The sequence below is a fragment of the Coregonus lavaretus genome, assembly GCF_964263955.1.
Source record: "Coregonus lavaretus genome assembly, chromosome: 7".
Lineage (NCBI taxonomy): Eukaryota > Metazoa > Chordata > Actinopteri > Salmoniformes > Salmonidae > Coregonus > Coregonus lavaretus.
Genome location: NC_139994.1, coordinates 38,701,244 through 38,726,966, shown reverse-complemented (window position 1 = coordinate 38,726,966; position 25,723 = coordinate 38,701,244). Strand labels below are relative to the sequence as shown.

Below are 25,723 nucleotides of genomic sequence, written 5' to 3'. Positions count from 1 at the left end.
ACGAGTGTCAGCTGTTTGCTGGTTGTCTCTGATTGGGAGCCATATTTAAACTGTCGGTTTTCCTTTGTGTTTTGTGGGTTCTTGTTTCAAGTTGGTTGTGTTATACCGTGTACTGTCACGTTTCCGTCTTTTGTTGTTTTGTTCGCGTTTCGCTCAATAAATGAGTATGTTTGCCTGCAACGCTGCGCCTTGGTCCTCATCTTTGGTAGATGACCGTGACATATATAAGCAAAACATATTTTATTTTATTTGGAATGGCAAGCCAGACAAAATTTAATGGGCCTATTTTTATAATGAATATGAATTCGGAGGGCAGAAATTATAAAAATGTTAAGCATTAGATCTCTCACTAAAGGCTTCAGTCATACATTGGTTCTCTAGCAGAATAGTAAGAATTGCTCACCCCGAGTTCAAGAATTGCCTTTTTCCCTTTACTCTTTGTAAATGATATCATAAATAGGACTGGTGGAGTTGTCACGAATGCAGCTAACAAAAATATATGGAAATGTCTATTCCATCCAAAATTACAACCAACAAATTGCAGCATTATGGCAAAAATGGAAGAGGCAAGTGGAAGAGGGAGAACGTAAGAAACTTGTATGTCGGCTCTGCATTAAAGACCAAAATTGGTTAAATAAAAAAGTATACCAGTTTCATTTCAGGACCAAAACATTTTCAGCTGTGCCAAACAGATTGCAAAATAGTTAGGAAGAGATGTTCTAATGTCCATTGCTCTTGTTTCTTGGCCAAGCAGGTCTCTTCTTCTTATGGGTGTCCTTTAGTAGTGGTTTCTTTGCAGGAATTCGACCATGAAGGCCTGATTCACACAGACCCCTCTGAACAGTTGATGTTTAGATGTGTCTGTGACTTGAACTCTGTGAAGCATTTATTTGGGCTGCAATTTCCGAGGCTGGTAACTCTAATGAACTTATCCTCTGCAGCAGAGGTAACTCTGGGTCTTCCATTCCTGTGGCGGTCCTCATGAGAGCCAGTTTCATCATAGCGCTTGATGGTTTTTGCGACTGCACTTTAAGAAACATTCAAAGTTCTTGAAATGTTCCCTATTGACTGACCTTCATCTCTTAAAGTTATGATGAACTGTCGTTTATTTTTGCTTATTTGAGCTGTTAAGAAGGAAATAAATTCCACAAATTAACTTTTAAGAAGGCACACCTGTTAATTGAAATGCATTCCAGGTGACTACCTCATGAAGCTGGTTGAGAGAATGCCAAGAGTCTGCAAATCTGTCATCAAGGCAAAGGGTGGCTATTTGAAGAATCTCAAATATAAAACACTTTTTTGGTTACCACATGATTCCATATGTGTTATTTCATAGTGTTCATGTCTTCACTATTATTCTACAATACCTTTGACTGGTATTGTAAGTGTTCAGACACTTTGCTATGAGACTCGAAATTGAGCTCAGGTACATCGTGTTTCCACTGATCATCCTTAAGATGTTTCTACATCTTGAAAGGAGTCCACCTTTGGTAAATTCAATTGATTGGACATGATTTGGAAAGGCACACAATTGTCTATAAAAGGTCCCACACTTAACATTGCATGTCAGAGCAAAAACCATGGCATGAGGTCGAAGGAATTGTCCTCAGAGCTCAGGACAGAATTGTGTCGTGGCACAGATTTGGGGAAGTACCAAAACATTTCTGCAGCATTGAAGGCCCCAAGAACATGTGCCCTCCATCATTCTTAAATGGAAGAAGTTTGGAACCACAAAGACACTTCCTAGAGATGGCTGACCAGCAAAACTGGCCTTTATGGTAGAGTGGCCAGACGGAAGCCACTCCTCAGTAAAAGGCACATGACAGCCCACTTGGAGTTTGCCAAAAGGCACCTAAAGACTCTCAGATCAAAGTTTGAGAGGACCTATAGAGAAGAATGGGAGAAACTCCCAAATACTGATGTGCCAAGCTTGTAGCATCATACCCAAAAAGACTTGAGGCTGTACTTGCTGCCAAAGGTGCTTCAACAAAGTACTGAGTAAAGGTTCTGAATACTTATGTAAATGTTATATTTCAGGGTTTTTAAAAATATAAATTAGCAAACATTTCTAAAAACCTGTTTTTGCTTTGTCATTATGGGGTATTGTGTGTAGATTAATAATGGGAAAAACAATAATTTTAGAATAAGGCTGTAACGTAACGAAAGGTGGGAAACGTCAAGGGGTCTGAATACTTTCCAAAGGCAATGTATGGGGGATACAACCATCCCAGCTCTGCAGATTTTGCTGCGAAGATATAGAATATTCAGATCATTTGTTTAAGTACTCATAACATATGGTAGCTTGTTTTTGGTGGGTTCAGTATTTGCTGAAGAATTGCAACATTTACCTGGAATTAACTCTGCAAGTTGGAAACGCCAACTCTGCAAATAGCACTGATGGGTGATCTGAAAAGTAATAGTCAACCGATCAAAAATATAATAATACCCATAGCAAAAAAAAGTATCTTTAATTGACAATCTGTATAAACTATGAGAATAGAAAGGTTCATAAGTTTTGTGAAACAGCACAGCACAGTTGAAAAATATACTGTATGGTAAATAGAAATAGAGATAGATATGTGGTGTTTCGTGGTTTTGGTGTCTTCACTGTTGTTCTAAAGTTTAGAAAATAGTGGAAATGGGGAAAAACCCTTGAATTAATAGGTGTTCTAAAACTTTTGACCGGGAGTGTATATCATGTGATGTTTTATTTTGACAGGGAGTCAATGCTGAGTCCTAAAAGTTATACTTTTGAATCATCTGTCCATAGAACAATCTTCCAAGGGTCTTTTATGATCTTCCGGGTGCTTTTTGGCCAATTTGAGTCAACTTTTTGGAGGACATGGGTCCCATTTATGCCTGTTGAAAACCAAACATTGCATTCCACCGTAAGAACCTCATACCAACAAAGAAGCGCGGTAGACCTGGACAACTTGCCTTAATAGGAACCATTAATTCTGCTCTGTATCAGAGAATTCTACCGGAGAATGTCAGGCCATCCGTCTGTGAGCTGAAGCTGAAGCGCAGCTGGGTCATGCAGCAAGACAATCCAAAACACACAATCAAGTCTACATGAAAATGGCTAGAAAGCAACACATTTGACGTTTTGAAATGGCCTAGTCAAAGTCCAGACCTAATCCCAATTTGAGATATTGTGGCAGGACTTGAAACGAGCAGTTCATGCTTGAAAACCCACAAATATCGCTGGGTTAAAGCGGTTCTACCTGCAAGAGTGGGCCAAAACTCCTCCACAGCGTTGTGAGAGACTGATCAACAACTACAGGAAACATTTGGTTGCAGTCATTGCAGCTAAAGATGGCACAACCAGTTATAGAGTGTAAGGGGGAAATTACTTTTTTAACGTGTGATGTGTGTATATTAACATGTGGTGTGTATTAATGTGTGATGTGTGTATATTAACATATACACACATTGTTGGGGCGGCAGGTAGCTTAGTGGTTAAGTGCGTTGTGCCAGTAACCGAAAGGTCACTGGTTCTAATCCCCGAGCCGACTAGGTGAAAAATCTGTCGATGTGCCCTTGAGCAAGGCACTTGACCATAATTGCTCCTGTAAGTCGCTATGGATAAGAGCGTCTGTAAAATGTAAAATAGATGGGGATGAAGGATGGGACTAAAAACAAACAAAAGATAACTAATGTAGTGTATACTGTGTCCGATTAAAACAAAACTACTATTCATGAATACAGAACTTGGTTTTACGTGGATTACTTGACGCGGTTAGCTTTAAAAGCTAGGACCGCTATTTCTTGTCCCGGAATCCCGCTTAACAGACAGGTTGAAGCCTGCTTGGCAGAGACACTAAGCTGCTAGCCATCAAGCTAACGAAGTTGGTACCAGATGAGTTTTGCAATGGAGCCCTCTGTGTCTGGAAAAATAAATGAATGGTTCCAGCGCTGTAGGAGCTGTATCTATTACGCTTTGTTTCGAGACAAACTGGATCACTCGGAGTTCCAATGAGGCAATTGCCGAGGATTATAGGCTTGAGGTTGCTTCCTTGATCACGCAGATTGCCAGTCTACGTAAGAAACTGGGGGAAATGCAGAATGGAATGTTTACATTTTCTACGCCGGAGGCTGGATGGTGTTCGCGCTTGTTGGATGCATCTCCACCTTGTAGTTTGTCATTATGCAACTGGCTGGTGTTGCCCGGAGATCTCCCATCTGATAGCGGAGTCGAAAGAGCACAGCATGAGGAGAAAGGCAATCAATGATGGTCGCATGTCACGAGCCGTGGAAGCCGAAGACAGCAACCTTCTGCAAAGCAGTCGACACTCCCAACGAGAGGCCCGGAGTGGATACAAACAACGAACAGTTTCGCTGTTCTGGAGCCTGATCTTCCTGCACCTTTGTCGCTGGGGGTGCATGTGCCTGTGTCTGCAACACAAAGTCGATGTCAGCAACCTTCCGTCCCTGCTTTGGATCGAGCAGGGCTTCTCCATCTGTCGGAGGCCTGTGCCGGGAGCAACGGGCTCAAGTTATCCTGCCTCTCGCCCGTCCATAAAGGGTTCTCCGAATCCTGTGAAGCGTGGGAGTGGGCGGATTTTCTCGTCCTTCTCGCCAGCCGTGATTTTGGGCAGTTCTATGGTAAGAAATGTGACAGTTCCTGGTGCAAAAACAATGTCCTATCCAGGAACTTGAGTAAATGACATTACTAAGCTGCTCCCAAATTGACAATTTTGATACCTTTTGGGAACAATACACGTTTTATAAGGAGGATGGAATCCACCCAAATCATTTGGGTTCCTGGATCCTTTCACAGCATTATAAGGCTGTGTTGAGACAATGACTTATCAATGACCCAAGCCCAGTTCAGCTAATACCTACCATTGTGACGCAGAGTTGTAATAATGCTTCAGCAAATGTACATTACACCAGGGGTGTCGGGAGACACAATATAAGTAACCTAATTTATGTCCCTCTAACTGCCCTGAATGCCTCTGCTGATCCTACAGCTATTGTATGCAGTAATCATGAGCATATGAACCAGATTTATACTGTTAGCACTGAGCCGGTGTGCCCTATGAGGAAGTCCACTGTGTGCAGCTCACCCTGCACTAACATAAAAAACATGAGCACATCCCAGTAAAGCAATAAAAACAAGTAAGCATCCCAGAAGAAAAGTGCTCAAAATAGCCCAAGTTAACATATGTAGCTTAAGAAACAAGGTTCATGAAATCAATAATTTGCTGGTAACAGATTTGTCTTTGTATTTGTATTTATTATGGCAGCAGCTACTCTTCCTGGGGTCCAGCAAAATTAAGGCAGTTCGTACAATTTTAAAAATGTTACAATACATTCACAGATTTCACAACACACTGTGTGCCCTCAGGCCCCTACTCCACCACTACCACATATCTACTGTACAAAAAACCATGTGTACGTGTGTGTATAGTGCATATGTTATTGTGTGTGTGTGTATGCATGTGTCTGTGCCTATGTTTGTTTTGCTTCACTGTATCTGTTTTGAAAATGTGATTCTACTACTTGCATCAGTTACCTGATGTGGAATAGAGTTCCATGTAGTCATGGCTCTATTTAGTACTGTGCACCTCCCATAGTCTGTTCTGGACTTGGGGAATTTGAAGAGACCTCATGTGGCATGTCTTGTGGGGTATGCATGGGAGTCTGAGCTGTGTGCTAGTCATTTAAACAGACAGCTCTGTGCTTTCAACATGTCAATAGCTCTCACAAATACAAGTAGTGATGAAGTCAATCTTTCCTCCACTTTTAGCCAGTAGAGATTGACATGCCCTCTGTGTACATCCAGCTGTGCTGCATTCTTCTGAGCCAATTGCAGTTTTCCTAAGTCCCTCTTTGTGGCACCTGACCACACGACTGAACAGTAGTCCAGGTGCGACAAAACTAGAGCCTGTAGTACCTGCCTTGTTGATAGTGCTGTTAAGAAGGTAGAGCAGCGCTTTATTATGGACAGACTTCTCCCCATTTTAGCTACTGTTGTATCAATATGTTTTGACCATGACAGTTTACAATCCTGGGTTACTCCAAGCAGTTTAGTCACCTCAACTTGCTCAATTTCCATATTATTTATCACACTCACTTTACGGAATTCAAAATTACAACTCTTGTCTTTCATAATTTGGTCAGATATAATTGAATGTGTAGTGTCAGTGTTTGTTGCTGGCATGTCATGCCTAAGTTTGCTAATTTTGCCAATGAAAAACATTAGTAGTTGGCAATATCAGTTGGTTTTGTAGTTTGCCTTTTTTCCCAACATTTCATTTAAGGTGCGCCAAAGCTTTTTACTATCATTCTTTATGTAATTTATCTTTGTTTCATAGTGTAGTTTCTTCTTCTTTTTTTTGAGTTTAGTCGCATGATTTCTCAATTTGCAGTACGTTTGCCAATCGGTTGTGCAGACAGACTTATTTGCCATTCCTTTTGCCTCATCCCTCTCAACCAAACACTTTTTCAATTACTCATCAATCCACAGGGATCTAAACGTTTTTACAGTCATTTTCTTAAAGGGTGCATGCTTATTGGTAATTGGGATAAGCAATTTCATAAATGTGTCAAGTGCAACGTCTGTTTGCTCGTCATTAAACACAGCGGACCAACAAATGTTATTTTACATCAACAACATAAAAATCACTACAAAAATATTGTATGACCTCATATTAGGCCCAGATTTTGGAACTTTGTTTTTCCTAGATACAGTGGGGAGAACAAGTATTTGATACACTGCCGATTTTGTAGGTTTTTCTACTTACAAAGCATGTAGAGGTCTATACTTTTTATCATAGGTACACTTCAACTGTGAGAGACGGAATCAAAAATCCAGAAAATCACATTGAATGATTTTTAAGTAATTCATTTGCATTTTGTTGCATGACATAAGTATTTGATACTGAAAAGCAGAACTTAATATTTGGTACAGAAACCTTTGTTTGCAATTACAGAGATCATACGTTTCCTGTAGGTCTTGACCAGGTTTGCACACACTGCAGCAGGTTTCCTCCATACAGACCTTCTCCAGATCCTTCAGGTTTCGGGGCTGTCGCTGGGCAACTCGAACCTTCAGCTCCCTCCACAGATTTTCTATGGGATTGCACAGGGCGGGGTTCAGACCCGGGGCCCCGAGCTTAATGATGAGCTTGGAGGGTACTATGGTGTTGAAGGCTGAGCTGTAGTGAATGAACGCTGTCAAATGGCTCTCTAGCAATGACCAGCAACTAACTTGACAGAGCTTGAAGAGGTTTTAAAAAAAATAATGTGCAAATATTGTACAATACAGGTGTGGAAAGTTCTTACAGACTTATCCAACAAGACGCACAGCTGTAATTGCTGCCAAAGGTGTTTCTAATATGTATTGACTCAGGGGGTTGACTACTTGAAGTCAGAAGTTTACATCCACTTAGGTTGGAGTCATTAAAACTCGTTTTTCAACCACTCCACTAATATCTTTTTAACAAACAATAGTTTTGGCAAGTCGGTTAGGACATCTACTTTGTGCATGACACAAGTAATATTTCCAACAATTGTTTACAGACAGATTATTTCACTTATAATTCACTGTATCACAATTCCAGTGGGTCAGAAGTTTACATACACTAAGTTGACTGTGCCTTTAAACAGCTTGGGAAATTCCAGAATGATGTCATGGCTTTAGAAGCTTCTGATAAGCTAATTTACATAATTTGAGTCAATTGGAGGTGTACCTGTGGATGTATTTTAAGGCCTACCTTCAAACTCAGTGCCTCTTTGCTTGACATCATGGGAAAATCTAAAGAAATCAGCCAAGACCTCAGAAACAATAATTGTAGACCTCCACAAGTCTGGTTCATCCTTGGGAGCAATTTCCAAACGCCTGAAGGTACCACGTTCATCTGTACAAACAATAGTACACAAGTATAAACACCATGGGACCACGAAGCCATCATACCGCTCAGGAAGGAGAGGCGTTCTGTCTCCTAGAGATGAACGTAATTTGGTGCGAAAAGTGCAAAAAATTGAGAAATGTCCTCTGGTCTGATGAAACAAAAATAGAACTGTTTGGCCATAATGACTATCGTTTGGTTAGGAGAAAAAGGGGGGTTGCTTGCAAGCCGAAGCACACCATCCCAACCGTGAAGAACGGGGGTGGCAGCATCATGCTGTGGGGGTGCTTTGCTGCAGGAGGGACTGGTGCACTTCACAAAATACATGGCATCATGAGGAAGGAAAATTATGTGGATATATTGAAGCAACATCTCAAGACATCAGTCAGGAAGTTAAAGCTTGGTCACAAATGGGTCTTCCAAATGGACAATGAACCCAAGCATACTGTACTTCCAAAGTTGCGGCAAAATGGCTTAAGGACAACAAAGTCAAGGTATTGGAGTGGCTACAAACCTGACTCAGTTACACCAGCTCTGTCAGGATGAATGGGCCAGAATTCACCCAACTTATTATGGGAAGCTTGTGGAAGGCTACCCGAAACGTTTGACCCAAGTTAAACAATTTAAAGGCAATGCTACCAAATACTAATTGAGTGTATGTAAACTTCTTGCCCACTGGGAATGTGATGAAAGAAATAAAAGCTGAAAGAAATCACTTTCTACTAGTATTCTGACATTTCACATTCTTAAAATAAAGTGGTGATCCTAACTGACCTAAGACAGGGAATTTTTACTAGGATTAAATGTCAGGAATTGTGAAAAACTGAGTTTAAATGTATTTGGCTAAGGTGTACGTAAACTTACGACTTCAACTGTATATCCCTATTCTGAAATGCCCCAGAGTCTGCTACACCGCTAAGCAAGGGGCACCACCAAGCAAGCGGCACCATGAAGGAAATTCTTTAGGGAAACCTGTTTCAGTCTTCCAGAGATTTGCGACTGGGATGGAGGTTCACCTTCCAGCAGGACAATGACCCTAAGCATACTGCTAAAGCAACACTTAAATGGTTTAAGGGGAAACATTTAAATGTCTTGGAATGGCCTAGTCAAAGCCCAGACCTCAATCCAATTGAGAATCTGTGGTATGACTTAAAGATTGCTGTACACCAGCGGAACCCATCCAACTTGAAGGAGCTGGAGAGGTGTTGCCTTGAAGAATGGGCAAAAATCCCAGTGGCTAGATGTGCCAAGCTTATAGAGACATACTCCAAGAGACTTGCAGCTGTAATTGCTGCAAAAGGTGGAGAGTACTCTCTCTGTACTTTGCTCCCCTGATCCTGACTAGTGTCCCAGTCCCTGCCGCTGAAAAACATCCCCACTGCATGATGCTGCCACCACCATGCTTCACTGTAGGGATGGTGCCAGGTTTCCTCCAGACTTGACGCTTGGCATTCAGGCCAAAGAGTTCAATCTTGGTTTCATCAGACCAGAAAATCTTATTTCTCATGGTCTGAGAGTCCTTTAGGTGCCTTTTGGCAAAATCCAAGCGGGCTGTCATGTGCCTTTTACTGAGGATTGGCTTCCGTCTGGCCACTCAACCATAAAGGACTGATTGGTGGAGTGCTGCAGAGATGGTTGTCCTTCTGGAAGGTTCTCCCATCTCCACTGAGGAACTCTGGAGCTCTGTCAGAGTGACCATCAGGTTATTGGACCTTCAATGCTGCAGAAATGTTTTGGTACCCTTCCCCAGATCTGTACCTAGACATAATCCTGTCACGGAGCTCTACGGACAATTCCTTCGACCTCATGGCTTGCTTTTTGCTCTGACATGCACTGTCAACTGTGGGACATTATTGTTGTATAGCACACTATATTACTTATACAACTAATATAAGGACAGGACATGAGACGGGAGTAGAAATTAACGTGGGCATTGTTTTAATGCGTTTCACCGGAAGAACATTCCAAGCATTTCAATGTAGGTAAGCAAGGGGGTTACAGGTGCCCTAAAGGGACAAAACTAGAATATCAATACACAACAAATATATAGACAGGTGTTTGCCTTTCCAAATCATGTCCAATCAATTGAATTTACCACAACTGGACTCCGATCAAGTTGTAGAAACATCTCAAGGATTATCAATGGAAACAGGATGCACCTGAGCTCAATTTCGAGTCTCATACTTATGTAAATAAGGTATTTTAGTTTTTTAATTTGTATACATTTGCTCAAATTTATAAAAAACTGTTTTCCCTTTGACATTATGGGGTATTGTGTGTATATTGATGAAGAAAAACTGTATTTAATCAATTTTAGAATAAGTCTAACGTAACAAAATGTGGAAAAAGGAAACGCCTGAATACTTTCCGAATGCACTGTACCGCCAACAGCGCAAGAAAAAAAAGAAAAAAAAGACTGCAAGCCTTTATCGTTGGTTTTTCTACAGAAATGTATTGTGATTAACTAGGAATGCCTTGAAGCTCGTGATCGACCAGTTGGTGACCACTGTATTAGAGATACCAAAAGAAAAACACTGATCAAATCAAATCAAATTGTATATGTCACATGCGCCGAATACAACCTTACAACAATGCTTACTTACAAGCCTATAACAATCAATGCAGTTTTAAGAAAAATAGGTGTTAAGTAAAAATAATTAAAGAGCAGCAGTAAAATAAAATAACAGTAGGGAGGCTATATACAGGGGGTACTGGTACAGAGTCAGTGTGCGGTGGCACCGGTTAGTCAAGGTAATTGAGGTAATATGTACATGTGGGTAGAGTTAAAGTGACTATACATAGATAAGAAACATAGTAGCAGCAGCGTAAAAGAGGGGGTGGGGTGGGGTGGGGTGGGACAATGCAAATAGTCCGGGTAGCCATGATTAGCTGTTAAGGAGTCTTATGGCTTGGGAGTTAGAAGCTGTTAAGAAGCCTTTTGGACCTAGACTTTGCACACCGGTACCGCTTGCCGTGCAGTAGCAGAGAGAACATTCTATGGCTAGGGTGGCTGGAGTATTTGACAATTTTTGACACTGCCTGGTATAGAGGTACTGTATGGCAGGAAGCTTGGCCCCAGTGATGTACTGGTCCACACGCACTACCCTCTGTAGTGCCTTGAGGTCGGAGGCCGAGCAGTTGCCATACCAGGTGGTGATGCAACCAGTCAGGATGCTCTCGATGGTGCAGCTGCATAACTTTTTGAGGATCTGAGGACCCATGCCAAATATTTTCAGTCTCCTGAGGGGCAATAGGCTTTGTTGTGCTCTCTTCACGACTGTCTTGGTGTGTTTGGACCATGATAGTTTGTTGTTGATGTGGACACCAAGGAACTTGAAGCTCTCAACCATTTCCACTACAGCCCCGTCGATGCTCAGTCCTCTTTTTTACCCTGTAGTGCACAATCATCTCCTTTGTCTTGATCACGTTGAGGGAGAGTTCGTCATCCTGGCACCACAAGGACAGGTCTCTGATCTCCTCCCTATACGCTGTCTCATCTTGTCGGTGATCAGGCCTACCACTGTTGTGTTGTCGGCAAACTTAATGATGGTGCTGGAGTCATGCCTGGGCATGCAGTCATGGGTGAACAGGGAGTACAGGAGGGGACTGAGCACGTACCCCTTAGGGGCCCCCGTGTTGAGGATCAGCGTGGCAGATGTATTGTTACCTACCCTTACCACCTGGGGGCGGCCCGTCAGGAAGTCCAGGATCCAGTTGCAGAGGGAGGTGTTCAGTCCCAGGGTCCTTAGATTAGTGATGAGCTTTGAGGTCACTATGGTGTTGAACACTGAGCGGTATGCAAATCGGAGTGGGTCTAGGGTTTCTGGGATAATGGTGTTGATGTGAGCCATGACCAGCCTTTCAAAGCACTTCATGGCTACAGATGTGAGTGCTACGGGTCGGTAGTCATTTAGGCAGGTTACCTTAATGTTCTTGGGCACAGGGACTATGGTGGAATGCTTGAAACATGGCATTACCAACTCAGTCAGGGACTGCTTGAAAATGTCAGTGAAGAATCTTTCCAGTTGGCCAGCGCATGCTCGGAGTACACGTCCTGGTAATCCGTCTGGCCCTGCGGCCTTGTGAATGTTGACCTGTATAAAGGTCTTACTCACATCGGATATGGAGAGCGTGATCACACAGTCGTCCGGAACAGCTGATGCTCTCATGCATGCTTCAGTGTTGCTTGCCTCGAAGTGAGCATAGAAGTAATTTAGCTTGTCTTGTAGGCTTGTTTCACTGGGCATTTCGCGGCTGTGCTTCCCTTTGTAGTCTGTAATAGTTTGCAAGCCCTGCCACATCCGATGAGCGTCGGAGCAGGTGTAATATGATTCAATCTTAGTCCTGTATTGACGCTTTGCTTGTTTGATGGTTCGTTGGAGGGATTTCTTATAAGCGCCCTGATTAGAGTCCCGCTCCTTGAAAGCGGAAGCTCTACCCTTTAGCTCAATGCGGATGTTGCCTGTTAACCATGGCTTCTGGTTGGGGTATGTACGTATGGTCACTGTGGAGACGACGTCATCGATGCACTTATTGATGAAGCCAGTGACTGATGTGGTGTACTCCTCAATGCCATCGAAAGAATCAAGGAACATATTCCAGTCTGTGCTAGCAAAACTGTCCTGTAGCTTAGCATATGACCACTTCTTTATTGACCAAATCACTGGTGCTTCCTGCTTTCGTTTTTGCTTTTAAGCAGGAATCAGGAGGATAGAATTATGATCAGATTTGCCAAATGGAGGGCGAGGGAGAGCTTTGTATGCGTCTCTGTTTGTGGAGGAAAGGTGGTCTAGAGTTTATTTTTCCTCTTGTTGCATATTTAACATACTGGTAGAAATTTGGTAAAACAGATGTACGTTTCCCTGCATTAAAGTCCCCGGTCACTAGGATTAGCGTTTTCCTGTTTGCTTATGGCATTATACAGAGTGCGGTCTTAGTGCCAGCATCGGTTTGTGGTGGTAAATAGACAGCTATGAAAAATATAGATGAAAACTCTCTTGGTAAATAGTGTGTTCTACAGCTTATCATGAGATACTCTACCTCAGGCGAGCAAGACCTCGAGACTATTCGATTTCGTGCACCAGCTGTTGTTTACAAATATACACAGACCACCACCTCTTGTCTTACCGGAGGCAGCTGTTCTATCTTGCCGATGCCGCGTATATCCCACCAGCTGTATGTTAACCATGACGTCGTTTAGCAACGACTTGGTGAAACATAAGATATTACAGTTTTTAATGTCCCGTTGGTAGAATATCCGTGATCGTAGTTCGTCTATTTTGTTATCCAATGATTGTACGTTGGCTAATAGGACTGATTGTAGAGGCAGATTACCCACTCGCCGTCGAATCCTTACAAGGCACCCCGACCTACGTCCCCGATATCTCTGTCTGTTTCTCATGTGAATGACAGGGATTTGGGCCTTGACGGGTGTCTGAAGAAAATCCTTTGCGTCCGACTCGTTAAAGAAAAAATCTTCTTCCAGTACGAGGTGATTAATCACTGTCCTGATATCCAGAAGCTCTTTTCGGTCATAAGAGACGGTGGCAGAAACATTATGTACAAAATAAGTTATAAATAACACGAAAAAACACACACAATAGCACAATTGGTTAGGAACCCATAAAACGGCAGCCAGCTCCTCCGGCGCCATTCCTACTATAATTAGGAAGAGTAAATATAAAAACGTTTATCCCCAAGGGTTTCTTCATGATGTGTATTGCGCCGATCTTTCCACTATCAGATGCATGCTGTCCCTAAACTGTCTCTAAAACTTTTCCCATCTATTTTAATTTATCTGGCAGACAAACACACCCCCTTTAAACACCTTAGAGTTAAAAAATATGTATAATATCATTGGTTCTCTATAGAACTTTCAGATCTCATTATGATGAGTAATCAGGCCTGGTCAAAGTCTAGAAAAACTGACTAGGTAGCTGTTTGGCAGCTTTTCAGGCAATTGAGAAATAGATGCACTTCCTAAATAAAGAAGCTAAATGTATCTGCTTTCTAAGTTCTATCTCAGACTCTGCTGGTGATTCATCAACATTTTGCAAACCAGTTATTGCACTGAAGCGTGGAAATTCCTCTCCTTCCCTGCCTAAGCAATTTGTGTCAGACTCTGGCATCACTACTGAGAGAAATGAGATAAGTTATGCTTTTAATCAGCGTTTTATCATCTCTGCAGGTTTTTATTTGAAAGAAATGGTGGTTTAATTGACCCTGGTCAGCCAGTCGACTGCTTGCCCCTCTCCCAGCCTCTGGTTGGCTCGATGGAAGTTCTGTCAACTTCTAATAAATATTTGTTTTCATTTCACAACTTTCTACTTGTAATGTGCTAGACGCCTTGTACAAAATGTATGTAAAAAAATCCACCAAGGCTAATTTGCTTGATCCTTTCTTGCTGCAACTTTCAGCCCCTCTGATTGCAGAATCTTTAACACATATTTTTTACCGTACAATGATTTCTGGTATCATCCCCAGAGTCTGGAACACAGTCGTATACTCCCCCTTCACAAAGGTGGTGGCCCGTGTGACCTAAATCATTATCGGCCCATTTCCAATCTCTCTTGCAAAGCAAAAATTTTAGAATCCTTGTAAAATACTTAACCTTGGTCCTTCTTAACTATGAAATGTATTTTAAATGTACACAATTTAGGTTTCAGACCAGTTCATAGCTAGATCTCTGCTACTTCTTTGGTTTTAAATTATGTTCTTAATTGTCTTAATTGTTTGGATAAGAAGACCTGTCAAAAGCTTTCGATACTGTGGATCACTCATTACTTACTCAGAGGCTTTCATCAATTGACCAGAACAAGGCTGCGTGCAGCTGGTTTGAAAATTATTTAAAGGACAGAATACAGTGTGTATTTACTGAAAGTATGTATTTACTGATGGTGTTAAATCAGGTTTTCTGGACATAGTAAAGGGATCGATTCTCTGTCCGTTTTTTTCTCTCACTATTTATCTATAAAAAATACATATATAACTTTCACCTGTATGCTGATGACACTGTGGTATTGCCCCCACAGCTGACCAGGCTCTGTCAGAGCTTCAATCTGCCTTTATTGCCCTGCAGAAAGCCTTTGTTGAACTGAAATAGGTACTTAAGGCAGGTCAAATCTAGTCAAATCAAATCCAATTTTATTTGTCACATACAGTGGGGAGAACAAGTATTTGATACACTGCCGAATTTGCAGGTTTTCCTACTTAAAAAGCATGTAGAGGTCTGTAATTTTTATCATAGGTACACTTCAACTGTGAGAGACGGAATCTAAAACAAAAATCCAGAAAAACACATTGTATGATTTTTAAGTAATTAATTTGCATTTTATTGCATGACATAAGTATTTGATACATCAGAAAAGCAGAACGTATTATTTGGTACAGAAACCTTTGTTTGGAATTACAGAGATCATATATTTCCTGTAGGTCTTGACCAGGTTTGCACACACTGCAGCAGGGATTTTGGCCTGTGGGTCAGAAGTTTACATACACTCAATTAGTATTTGGTAGCATTGCCTTTAAATTGTTTAACTTGGGTCAAACGTTTTGGGTAGCCTTCCACAAGCTTCCCACAATAAGTTGGGTGGATTTTGGCCCATTCCTCCTGACACAGCTTGTGTAGCTGAGTCAGGTTTGTAGGCCTCCTTGCTCGCACATGCTTTTTCAGTTCTGCCCACACATTTTCTATAGGATTCCAATTCCAATTCCTTGACTTTGTTGTCCTTAAGCCATTGTGCCACACATTTGGAAGTATGCTTGGGGTCATTGTCCATTTGGAGGACCCATTTGTGACCAAGCTTTAACTTCCTGACTGATGTCTTGAGATGTTGTTCCAATTTTCCTTCCTCGTGATCCCATCTGTTTTGTGAAGTGCACCAGTCCCTCCTGCAGCAAAGCACCCCCACAGCATGATGCTGCCACCCCCGTGCATCACGGTTGGGATGTTGTTCTTCGGCTTGCAAGCCAACCCCTTTTTCCTCCAAACATAACGATGGTCATTATGTCCAAACAGTTCTATTTTTGTTTCATCAGATCATAGGACATTTCTCCAAAAACTACGATCTTTGTCCCCATGTGCAGTTGCAAACAGTAGTCTGGCTTTTTTTATGGAGCAGTGGCTTCTTCCTTGCTGAGCAGCCTTTCAGGTTATGTCAATATAGGACTCGTTTTACTGTGGATATAAATAATTTTGTATCTGTTTCCTCCAGCATCTTCACAAGGTCCTTTGCTGTTGTTCTGGGATTGATTTGAACTTTTCGCACCAAACTACGTTATTCTCTAGGAGACAGAACGTGTCTCCTTCCTGAGCGGTATGACAGCTGCATGGTCCCATTGTGTTTATACTTGCGTACTATTGTTTGTACAGATGAATGTGGTACCTTCAGGCGTTTGGAAATTGCTCCCAATGATGAACCAGACTTGTGGAGGTCTACAATTTTTTTTCTGAGGTCTTGGCTGATTTCTTTTGATTTTACCATGATGTAAAGCAAAAAGGCACTGAGTTTGAAGGTAGGCCTTGAAATACATCCACAGGTACACCTCCAATTGACTCAAATTATGTCAATTAGCCTATCAGAAGCCTAAATTAGCCTAAAGACATGACATCATTTTCTGGAATTTTCAAAGCTGTTTAAAGGCACAGTCAACTTACTGTACTTCTGATCCACTGGAATTGTGATATAGTGAATTATAAGTGAAATAATCTGTCTGTAAACAATTATTGGGAAAATTACGTGTGTCGTGCAAAAGTAGATGTCCTAACCGAAACTCTAGTTAGCTAACAAGAAAATTGTGGAGTGGTTGAAAAACTAGTTTTAATGACTCCAACCTAAGTGTATGTAAACTTCTGACTTCAACTGTATATGGACAAGCAATGAACTGGACTATACAATAGAATATTAGAATACAGTATATACATATGAGCTGAGTAGTGCAAGATATGTAAACATTATTAAAGTGACCCGTGATTTCAATAGGCAGCAGCAGCCTCTAATGTGCTAGTGATGGCTATTTAAAAGTCTGATGCCCTGGAGATAGAAGCTGTTTTTCATTCTCTCGGTCCCAGCTTGATGCACCTGTACTGACTTCACCTTCTGGATGATAGCAGGGTGAACAGGCAGTGGCTTGGGTGGATGATGTCGTTGAATTTCTTTTTGGCCTTCCTGTGACATCGGGTGCTGTATGTGTCCTGAAGGGTGGGTAGCTTGCCCCCGGTAATGCGTTTGACAGACCGCACCACCCTCTGGAGGGCCCTGCGGTTGCGGGAAGTAAGGTTGCCATGCCAGGTGATGATACAGCCCGACAGGATGCTCTCAATTGTGCATCTGTAAAAGTTTGTGAGGGTTTTAGGTGCCAAGTCAAATTTCTTTAGCCTCTTGAGGTTGAAGAGGCTCTGTTGCACCTTCTTCACCACACTGTCTGCGTGTGTGGACCATTTCAGTTTGTCAGTGATGTGTACACCAAGGAACCTGAAGCTTTCCATCTTCTCCACTACGGTCCCGTCGATGTGGATAGGGGGGTGCACCCTCTGCTGTTTCCTGAAGTCCACGATCATCTCCTTTGTTTTGTTAACGTTGAGTGAGAGGTTATTTTCCTGGCACCACACTCCGAGAGCCCTCACCTCCTCCCTGTAGGCTGTCCCATCATTGTTGGTAATCAAGCCTACTACTGTTGTGTTGTCTGCAAACTTGATGATTGAGTTGGAGGTGTGCTTGGCCACGCAGTCATGGGTGAACAGGGAGTACAGGAGGTGGCAGAGCACACACCCTTGTGGGGCCCCAGTGTTGAGGATCAGCGAAGTGGAGATGTTGTTTCCTACCTTCACCACCTGGGGGCGGCCCGTCAGGAAGTCCAGGACCCAGTTGCACAGGGCGGGGTTCAGACCCTCGAGTTTAATGATGAGCTTGGAGGGGACTATGGTGTTGAATGCTGAGCTATAGTAAATGAACAGCAATCTTACATATGCATTCCTCTTGTCCAGATGGGATAGGGCAGTGTGCAGTGTGATGGCGTTTGTATCGTCTGTGGATCTATTGGGCCGGTAAGCAAATTGAAGTGGGTCTAGGGTGACATATAAGGTAGAGGTTATATGATCCTTGACTAGTCTCTCAAAGCACTTCATGATGACAGAGGTGAGTGCTACAGGGCGATAGTCATTTAGTTCAGTTACCTTTGCTTTCTTGGGTACAGGAACAATGGTGGCCATCTTGAAGCATGTGGGGACAGCAGACTGGGAAAAGGGGCGAAGAAGGTGTTTAGCTTGTCTGGAAGCGAGACGTCGGTGTCGGCGACGTGGCTGGTTTTCCTTTTGTAGTCTGTGATTGTCTTTAGACCCTTCCACATACGTCTCGTGTCTGAGCCGTTGAATTGCGACTCCACTTTGTCTCTATACTGATGTTTTGGTAGTTAAATTTTCTTGCGGAGTGAGTAGCTACACTGTTTGTATTCTGCCATATTCCCAGTCACCTTGCCATGGTTAAATACAGTGATTCATTCTTTCAGTTTTGCACGAATGCTGCCATCTATCCATGTTTTCTGGTTAGGGTAGGTTTTAATAGTCACTTTGGGCAGAACATCACCTATACAGTTCCTGATAAACTCAGTCACCATTTCAGTGTATTCATCTAAATTATTTTCGCAAGCTACCCGGAACATATCCCAGTCCGCGTGATCAAAACAATCTTGAAGCGTGGATTCCGATTGGTCAGATCAGCGTTGAATAGTCCTTAGCATGGATACTTCCTGTTTGAGTTTTGCCTATAGGAAGGGAGGAGCAAAATGGAGTTGTGGTCAGATTTGCTGAAAGGAGGGCGGGGCCTTATAACCATCCCGGAAGTTCGAATAGCAATGGTTGAGGATTTTAGCAGCCTGAGTACAACAGTCGATATGTTGATAGAACTTTGGCAGCCTAGTCCTCAAATTTGTTTTGTTAAAATCCCCTGCTACAATAAATGCAGCCTCAGGATATGTGGTTTCCAGTTTGCATAAAGTCCAGTGAAGTTCTTTGAGGGCTGTCGTGGTATCGACTCCAGACCAAAGGACACATTTCCAACAGTCTAATGTCCATTGCTCGTGTTTCTTGTCCCAAGCAGGTCTCTTCTTATTGGTGTCCTTTAGTAGTGGTTTCTTTGCAGCAATTCGACCATGAAGGCCTGATTCACACAGTCCCCTCTGAACAGTTGATGTTGAGATGTGTCTGTGACTTGAACTCTGTGAAGCATTTATTTGGGCTGCAATTTCTGATTCTGGTAACTCTAATGAACTTATCGTCTGCAGCAGAGGCACACTACCGTTCAAAGGTTTGGGGTCACTTAGAAATGTCCTTGTTTTTGAAAGAAATGCAATTTTTTTGTCCATTAAAATAACATCAAATTGATCAGAAATACAGTTTAGACATTTTTAATGTTGTAAATGGCTATTGTAGCTGGAAGCGGCTGATTTTTAATGGAATATCTACATAAGCGTACAGAGGCCCATTATCAGAAACCATCAGTCCTGTGTTCCAATGGCATGTTGTGTTTGCTAATCCAAGTTTATCATTTTAAAAAGGCTAATTGATCATTAGAAAACCATTTTGCAACTATGTTAGCACAGCTGAAAACTGTTGTGCTGATTAAAGAAGCAATAAAACTGGCCTTCTTGAGACTAGTTGAGTATCTGGAGCATCAGCAATTGTGGGTTCGATTACAGGCTCAAAATGGTCAGAAACAAAGAACTTTCTTCTGAAACTCGTCAGTTTATTCTTGTTCTGAGAAATGAAGGCTATTCCATGCGAGAAATCACCAAGAAACGTAAGATCTCGTACAACACTGTGTACTACTCCCTTCACAGAACAGTGCAAACAGGCTCTAAACAGAATAGAAAGAGGAGTGGGAGGCCCCAGTGCACAACTGAGCAAGAGGACAAATACATTATAGTGTCTAGTTTGAAAAACAGGCGCCTCACAGGTCCTCAACTGGCAGCTTCATTAAATAGTACCCGCAAAACACCAGTCTCAACGTCAACAGTGAAGAGGCGACTCCGGGATGCTGACCTTCTAGGCAGAGTTGCAAAGAAAAAGCCATATCTCAGACTGGCCAATAAAAATTAAAGATTAAGATGGGCAGTCTGAGATATGGCTTTTTCTTTGCAACTCTGCCTAGAAGGTCAGACTAGACACTCTAATGTATTTGTCCTCTTGCTCAGTTCATTTTGAAACCGTGTGTGGCTGTGGGTGTTTGAGTGGGAGAGACACAACCACTAAAAGCACAGCCCACTTCATTATTGACGCATTGTTCCGACAACTTCAAAGCGGGTTCACAAGAGTCTGTTGCGTTCGCCAGGCAAACATTTTGCAACGTTCATTATAAAACATATTAAGTGTTTTTTTTATCCACAACAGGAAAACAAGAACACATACGAGTTTTAAGAACTATGTTGGAAAAATACCCTTTTTCGTAAAGCACAAGATTAATGACAAATAGGTCGCTAAGGCATTTTGTCACCAGCTTTAGCTGTTTCTGGATGGATAATGTTACTGTGACAAGAAAGGTAAAATATAAAAAGCTTATATACGATATGAGATGGGGGGAAATAACACCCACTGTGTGTGTGTGTGTGTGTGTGTGCTTGTTTACAGGCCTGCCTCACACAGGAACTGCATCACAGAGACTTGTGCCCTGCAGTGGCGCGTGGGACCCTGGTCACAGTGCACTGCCACCTGCGGTCGCCATGGTTTCCAGTCACGCCATGTGACCTGTGCCCACCGCCGCAGTGGCAAGCCTGCCCGTGAGCACCACTGTACATGGAGGCCTCGTCCTCCCAGTTGGCAACGATGCAACATCCTGTCCTGTGGAAGAGGTGAGTCATACAGGCTGTAAACTCACATGCCGATTACTACATAAAAAAAAAAAATGTATTTAAAAAGGAAAAGCCCTGCACACAATCATGCAAATTCACAATATTTACAATTCCAACACAATAAAAATATGCAATTTAAGGAAAGTAAACATAAAAAATATGATCATGAAAAACGAACACATTCCTCAGTAAAAAAAAAAAATCATCAACCAGCTGTCTGAACTGTTTGAATCAACGTTATTTCCACATCATTTAAACAAAACAATTCAATGCGATGACGTTGAACCAATGTGGAAAACTGATTGGATTGTATTTTTTATTTCACGTTGAATTCATGTTAGTTGACAACTCAACCAAATGTAAATCAAAACTAGACGTTATAATGACTGCTGTACCCAGTGGGATCGAACTTTAGAGAATTCTAGATATCATTCCACAAGTAAGATTTACAGTACCTAACTCGTGGAGACCGAAGGGATGTCCAGAGTTAGCCATCCTTGTGGTCGGGTCTGGTGACTCGTATGCCTGTAATTTAACAATTAAGTAAGACATGGTGGAAGTTTGCACAAGAGGGCTTTATAAACAAAAAGAGAGCAGTGCATTGATCTACAAGACTTAAGAGAGGGCCAGCCCGTAATAAACCGTAGTGCGCTATGATAAACTGCGTCCAATGGCTTCAGTACAGTGCCAGCTGCATTCCTATAGACCCCCTGGTCCACCCTTGCAACTCTGGTCCTAGAGTGCCACAGGCACTTCATGTTTTTATTTAGAAGACCAGGTGTGTTGAATTTAGGCAATCACTGAACTGGTCAATTAGCTCAGTTGGTCAGGTGTGGTGCCTAGTTTGAACAAAATCCTGCAGTGTCTGCGGCACTCCAGGAACAGGGTTGCCTACTCCTGATGTAGACGATATCGCCACAGTCTAAAGCCGGAATGAATGTTCACTGAATGATTTGTGTTTTAAATACAATGTACAAAAATATAAACGCAACACGCAACAATTTCAAAGATTTTACTGAGTTACAGTTCAATAGTCAATTGGGTCGGCAGGTAGCTTAGTGGGTAAGAGCGTTGTGCCAGTAACCGAAACGTCGCTGGTTCTAATCCCCGAGCCGACTAGGTGAAAAATCTGTCGATGTACCCTTAAGCAAGGCACTTAACCCTAGTTGCTCTGGATAAGAGTGTCTGCTAAATGACGTAAATGTAAGTCAGTCATGACTGGGATTACAAATATGAGTCTGTTGGTCACAGATACCTTTAAAAAACGTAGGGGAGTGGATCAGAAAACCAATATCTGGTGTGACCACCATTTTCCTCATGACGACGTGAATATGTCTGGTCTGATACAAGCAGGTAAAGACATGTTTAAGGTCGTTAAAAATATGTGTAAAAAACTATATCCATGACATTGCAAAAGACCTCAGCCTGACGAAATTGCAACCACTTTGGGAAGTTTCATGAAACTGAAAATGTCACAACCATGGCCCACCAAACATAAAAACCTTTGTTCACCTTTGTAAAATTTGCATGATGACTTTCACTAAAATTATCTCACTTCACTTATCTTCACTTTCTCCCTTTGTGTGTGCCAACAGGCGAGTGTCGGGACAGTACCAGGTATTGTGAGAAGGTTCGGCAGCTGGAGCTCTGTTCCCTGCTCCAGTTCAAGACCCGCTGCTGCCAGTCCTGCCGAGACATCTGAAGGAAAGGAAGTGACAGGTGGATAGACAATTATTGTTAAACCATGGACTGCCACACAGATTAGCGAACAGTATTGTTTAATACCACTGGCTATTCTACTATAGGTTCATTATTTAAAGCCACACTCCTTAATTTGTACATATCCTCAGAGTGGGCCACCAAACAACATTTTGCAAATATATCCCATTACATTTTCATATTCAAACAGTACTTAGTTTACAGTATATGTGTATACATATGTAGTTCTGAAGGAATAATTTTTTATTTGAGTTTTTAAAACACGATTTGAAGAGATTTGTTCTCCGATGACAACAAAAAGAAGCAACATGGTTAGATACAGTGCATTCGGAAAGTATTCAGACCCCTTAACTTTTTCCACATTCTGTTACGTTACAGCCTTATTCTAAAATAGATACAATTATTTTTCCCTCGTCAATCTACACACAATACATAATGACAAAGTGAGAAAAGGTTTTTAGAAATTTTTGCACATTTATTCTAAATTAAAAAACCTGATTTACATAAGTATTCAGACCCTTTGCTATGAGACTCGAAATTGAGCTCAGGTGCATCCTGTTTCCATTAATCATCCTTGATATGTTTCTACAACTTCATTGGAGTCCACCTGTGGGTGGTAAATTCAATTGATTGGACATGATTTGGAAAGGCACACACCTGTCTATATAAGGTCCCACAGTTGACAGTGCATGTAAGAGCAAAAACCAAGCCATGAGGTCGAAGGAATTGCCCGTAGAGCTCCTGGACAGGACTGTGTCGAGGCACAGATCTGGGGAAGGGTACAAAACATTTCTACAGCATCGAAGGTCCCCAAAACACAGTGGCCTCCATCATTCTTAAATGGAAGAAGTTTGGAACCACCAAGACTCTTCCTTGAGCTGGCGGCCCGGCCAAACTGAGCAATCGGGGGAGAAGGGCCTTGGTCAGGGAGGTGACCAAGAAACCGATGGTCAATCTGACTGCGCTCTAGAGTTCCTCTGTGGAGATGGGAGAACCTTCCAGAAGGACAACCATCTCTGCAGCACTCCACCAATCAGGCCTTTATGGTAGAGTGGCCAGACGGAAGCCACTCCTCAGTAAAAGGCACATGACAGCCCACTTGGAGTTTGGCAAAAGGCACCTAAAGGACTCTCAGACCATGAGAAACAAGATTCTCTGGTCTGATGAAACCAAGATTAAACTCTTTGGCCTGAATGCCAAGCGTCAAGTCTGGAGGAAACCTGGCACCATCTCTACAGTGAATCATAGTGGTGGCAGCACATGCTGTGGGATGTTTTTCAGCAGCAGGGACTGGGAGAATAGTCAGGATCGAGGGAAAGATGAACGGAGCAAAGTACAGAGAGATCCTTGATGAAAACCTGCTCCAGAGCACTCAGGACCTCAGACTGGGGTGAAGGTTCACCTTCCAACAGGACAACGACCCTAAGCACACAGCCAAGACAACGCAGGAGTGGCTTCGGGACAAGTCTGAATGTCCTTGAGTGGCCCAGCCAGAGCCCGGACATGAACATGATCGAACATCTCTGGAGAGACCTGAAAATAGCTGTTTCAGTAAAAGAAAGAAATGTTGCAAAAATTCCTAAAAACCTGTTCTTGCTTTGTCATTATGGGGATTGATGAGGGGGGAAAAAAACAATTTAATAAATTTTAGGATAAGGCTCTAACGTAACAAAATGTGTAAAAAGTCAAAGGGTCTGAATACTTTCCGAATGCACTGTATGCTTTGTTTTAGGTAATGATGAGGTAAGACAGTTGTACTAATCTCAGTAAAGTATTTATAAGTAATATACTCAAAATTAAGCAATATGTTTCCTATTGTGCGGCTTGAAACGAATGATCCCATTTTAAATGGCTTATTACCACATTTGTTATCAGTACAAATGTTATGTCTTTATATCAATGCATTTGTAATACAAATGCATTGTACGAACGTATGGCATAGATTGCAGTAATATGTTTTGGCATTCACGATGAATCATTTGCCAAGCGATCAGTCAATGTGAGGAACACAAACAACTTTTTTGCACTCAATACTTCCCCTAGTCAGTTGTTAAGACCATGGCTTGTAGAGTTTCATCTTAACTATCCATCTTATTTGTATGTTACTATTGTTGATATTTGTTTTAAGACTCGAGGCTTAAAATACATTTTGTTAATGTCAAGAACTTGATTGGTTTGTAGACAACATAGACAAAGAAGCCTTTTTTAACTAGCTATATTTGCTAACTAGTTCCGTGCTGTCCAGCCCAAATGAAGTAATGCGTTCCAGACTGAAAATACAAAATAGAACAGGAGCGTCTTCTACCAATCAAAATATTCTGCTATTTTAGTCAATGTAGGCTTTATGCAAGACTCCAACCTGTTATAATCCTGTTATAATCCATTTTAAATAATCCAAATGATTTATATACTATTGAACTCCAACTTCTGAATTGTATTCACCATTAGCTTCTAACGATAAAACAATTATTGAACTACAGTTATAAATCTTTAAAGCTGAACTGAAATGTTTTAGCAAGTTAAGGTGATTTTGTTAACGAAATGTGATAAAGGAAAACATGTTCCTACCCTTAACTCATATTTATGTTTTTTGCGTCATCTGACTACTGTGTGCCGCAATATTGATAATATGACATCACCAGAAGAATTCGTCTGGCAGGCAGCCCCAGTTTACAATCCATGTTAGTGGCCTCATTGAGAATATTTTAATTTTGACAACAATAAAAACATATGGCTCTACCATTCTCCCGAAGCTAGTGTGAGGTGCTCAAATGGTATGTTCTAAAAGCACCCTGAAGAAGGCACAGTGATGCCGAAACGTTGGTGGTTTTTACACAATAAATTACTGGGAGGTTATACATATGTAGTGTGCGATTCTCTTTGTTTTTATAGCTTACAGTTTATTCACCATTAGTCAGCACCTCTACACTAAATAACTTAATCAGCTCATGCTTTTTATTAGACTAAAAGCATTTCATATCACATTCAACAACTTAACATTGACATGTAAACCAATATAATAGGCTGTTTGAGTTCATCACCCAAATTACAAAATAGTTTATTTGCCACAGGAAACAGTGCCAGGCCTACTACCCAATGATGTCGCCTCATGTAGGCCTATTGCACTCATCCTGTGCTCCATAGCCTATAGGCTAGCCTATATCTCAAAGACACTTCGGTACAAACGTTACTAAAATTGTCAATATTGAGTTGTGAAATAAATGCCATACCTACAGAATTCTGAGGCCCTCATCTTTCCAACAGCCAGTTTTGAAACAGTAGCCAGTTTTTTATTTTGAAATGTT

At 41.8% G+C, this 25,723-nt stretch overlaps 1 protein-coding gene across 1 annotated transcript in view; it reads left to right on the top strand.

Moving 5' to 3' along the window:
* Positions 1 to 22,401, top strand: part of LOC311132520 (ADAMTS-like protein 1) — a gene marked incomplete at both ends in the record, with an annotated part of 305,351 nt that extends 282,950 nt beyond the window's left edge. The window contains 2 exons of the mRNA XM_084165793.1: positions 20,479 to 20,699; positions 22,295 to 22,401. Of these exons, the coding sequence (XP_084021919.1) occupies positions 20,479 to 20,699; positions 22,295 to 22,401 (328 nt within the window). The remainder of the gene's footprint in view (positions 1 to 20,478; positions 20,700 to 22,294) is intronic.
* Between the last annotated feature and the right edge of the window lie 3,322 nt (positions 22,402 to 25,723).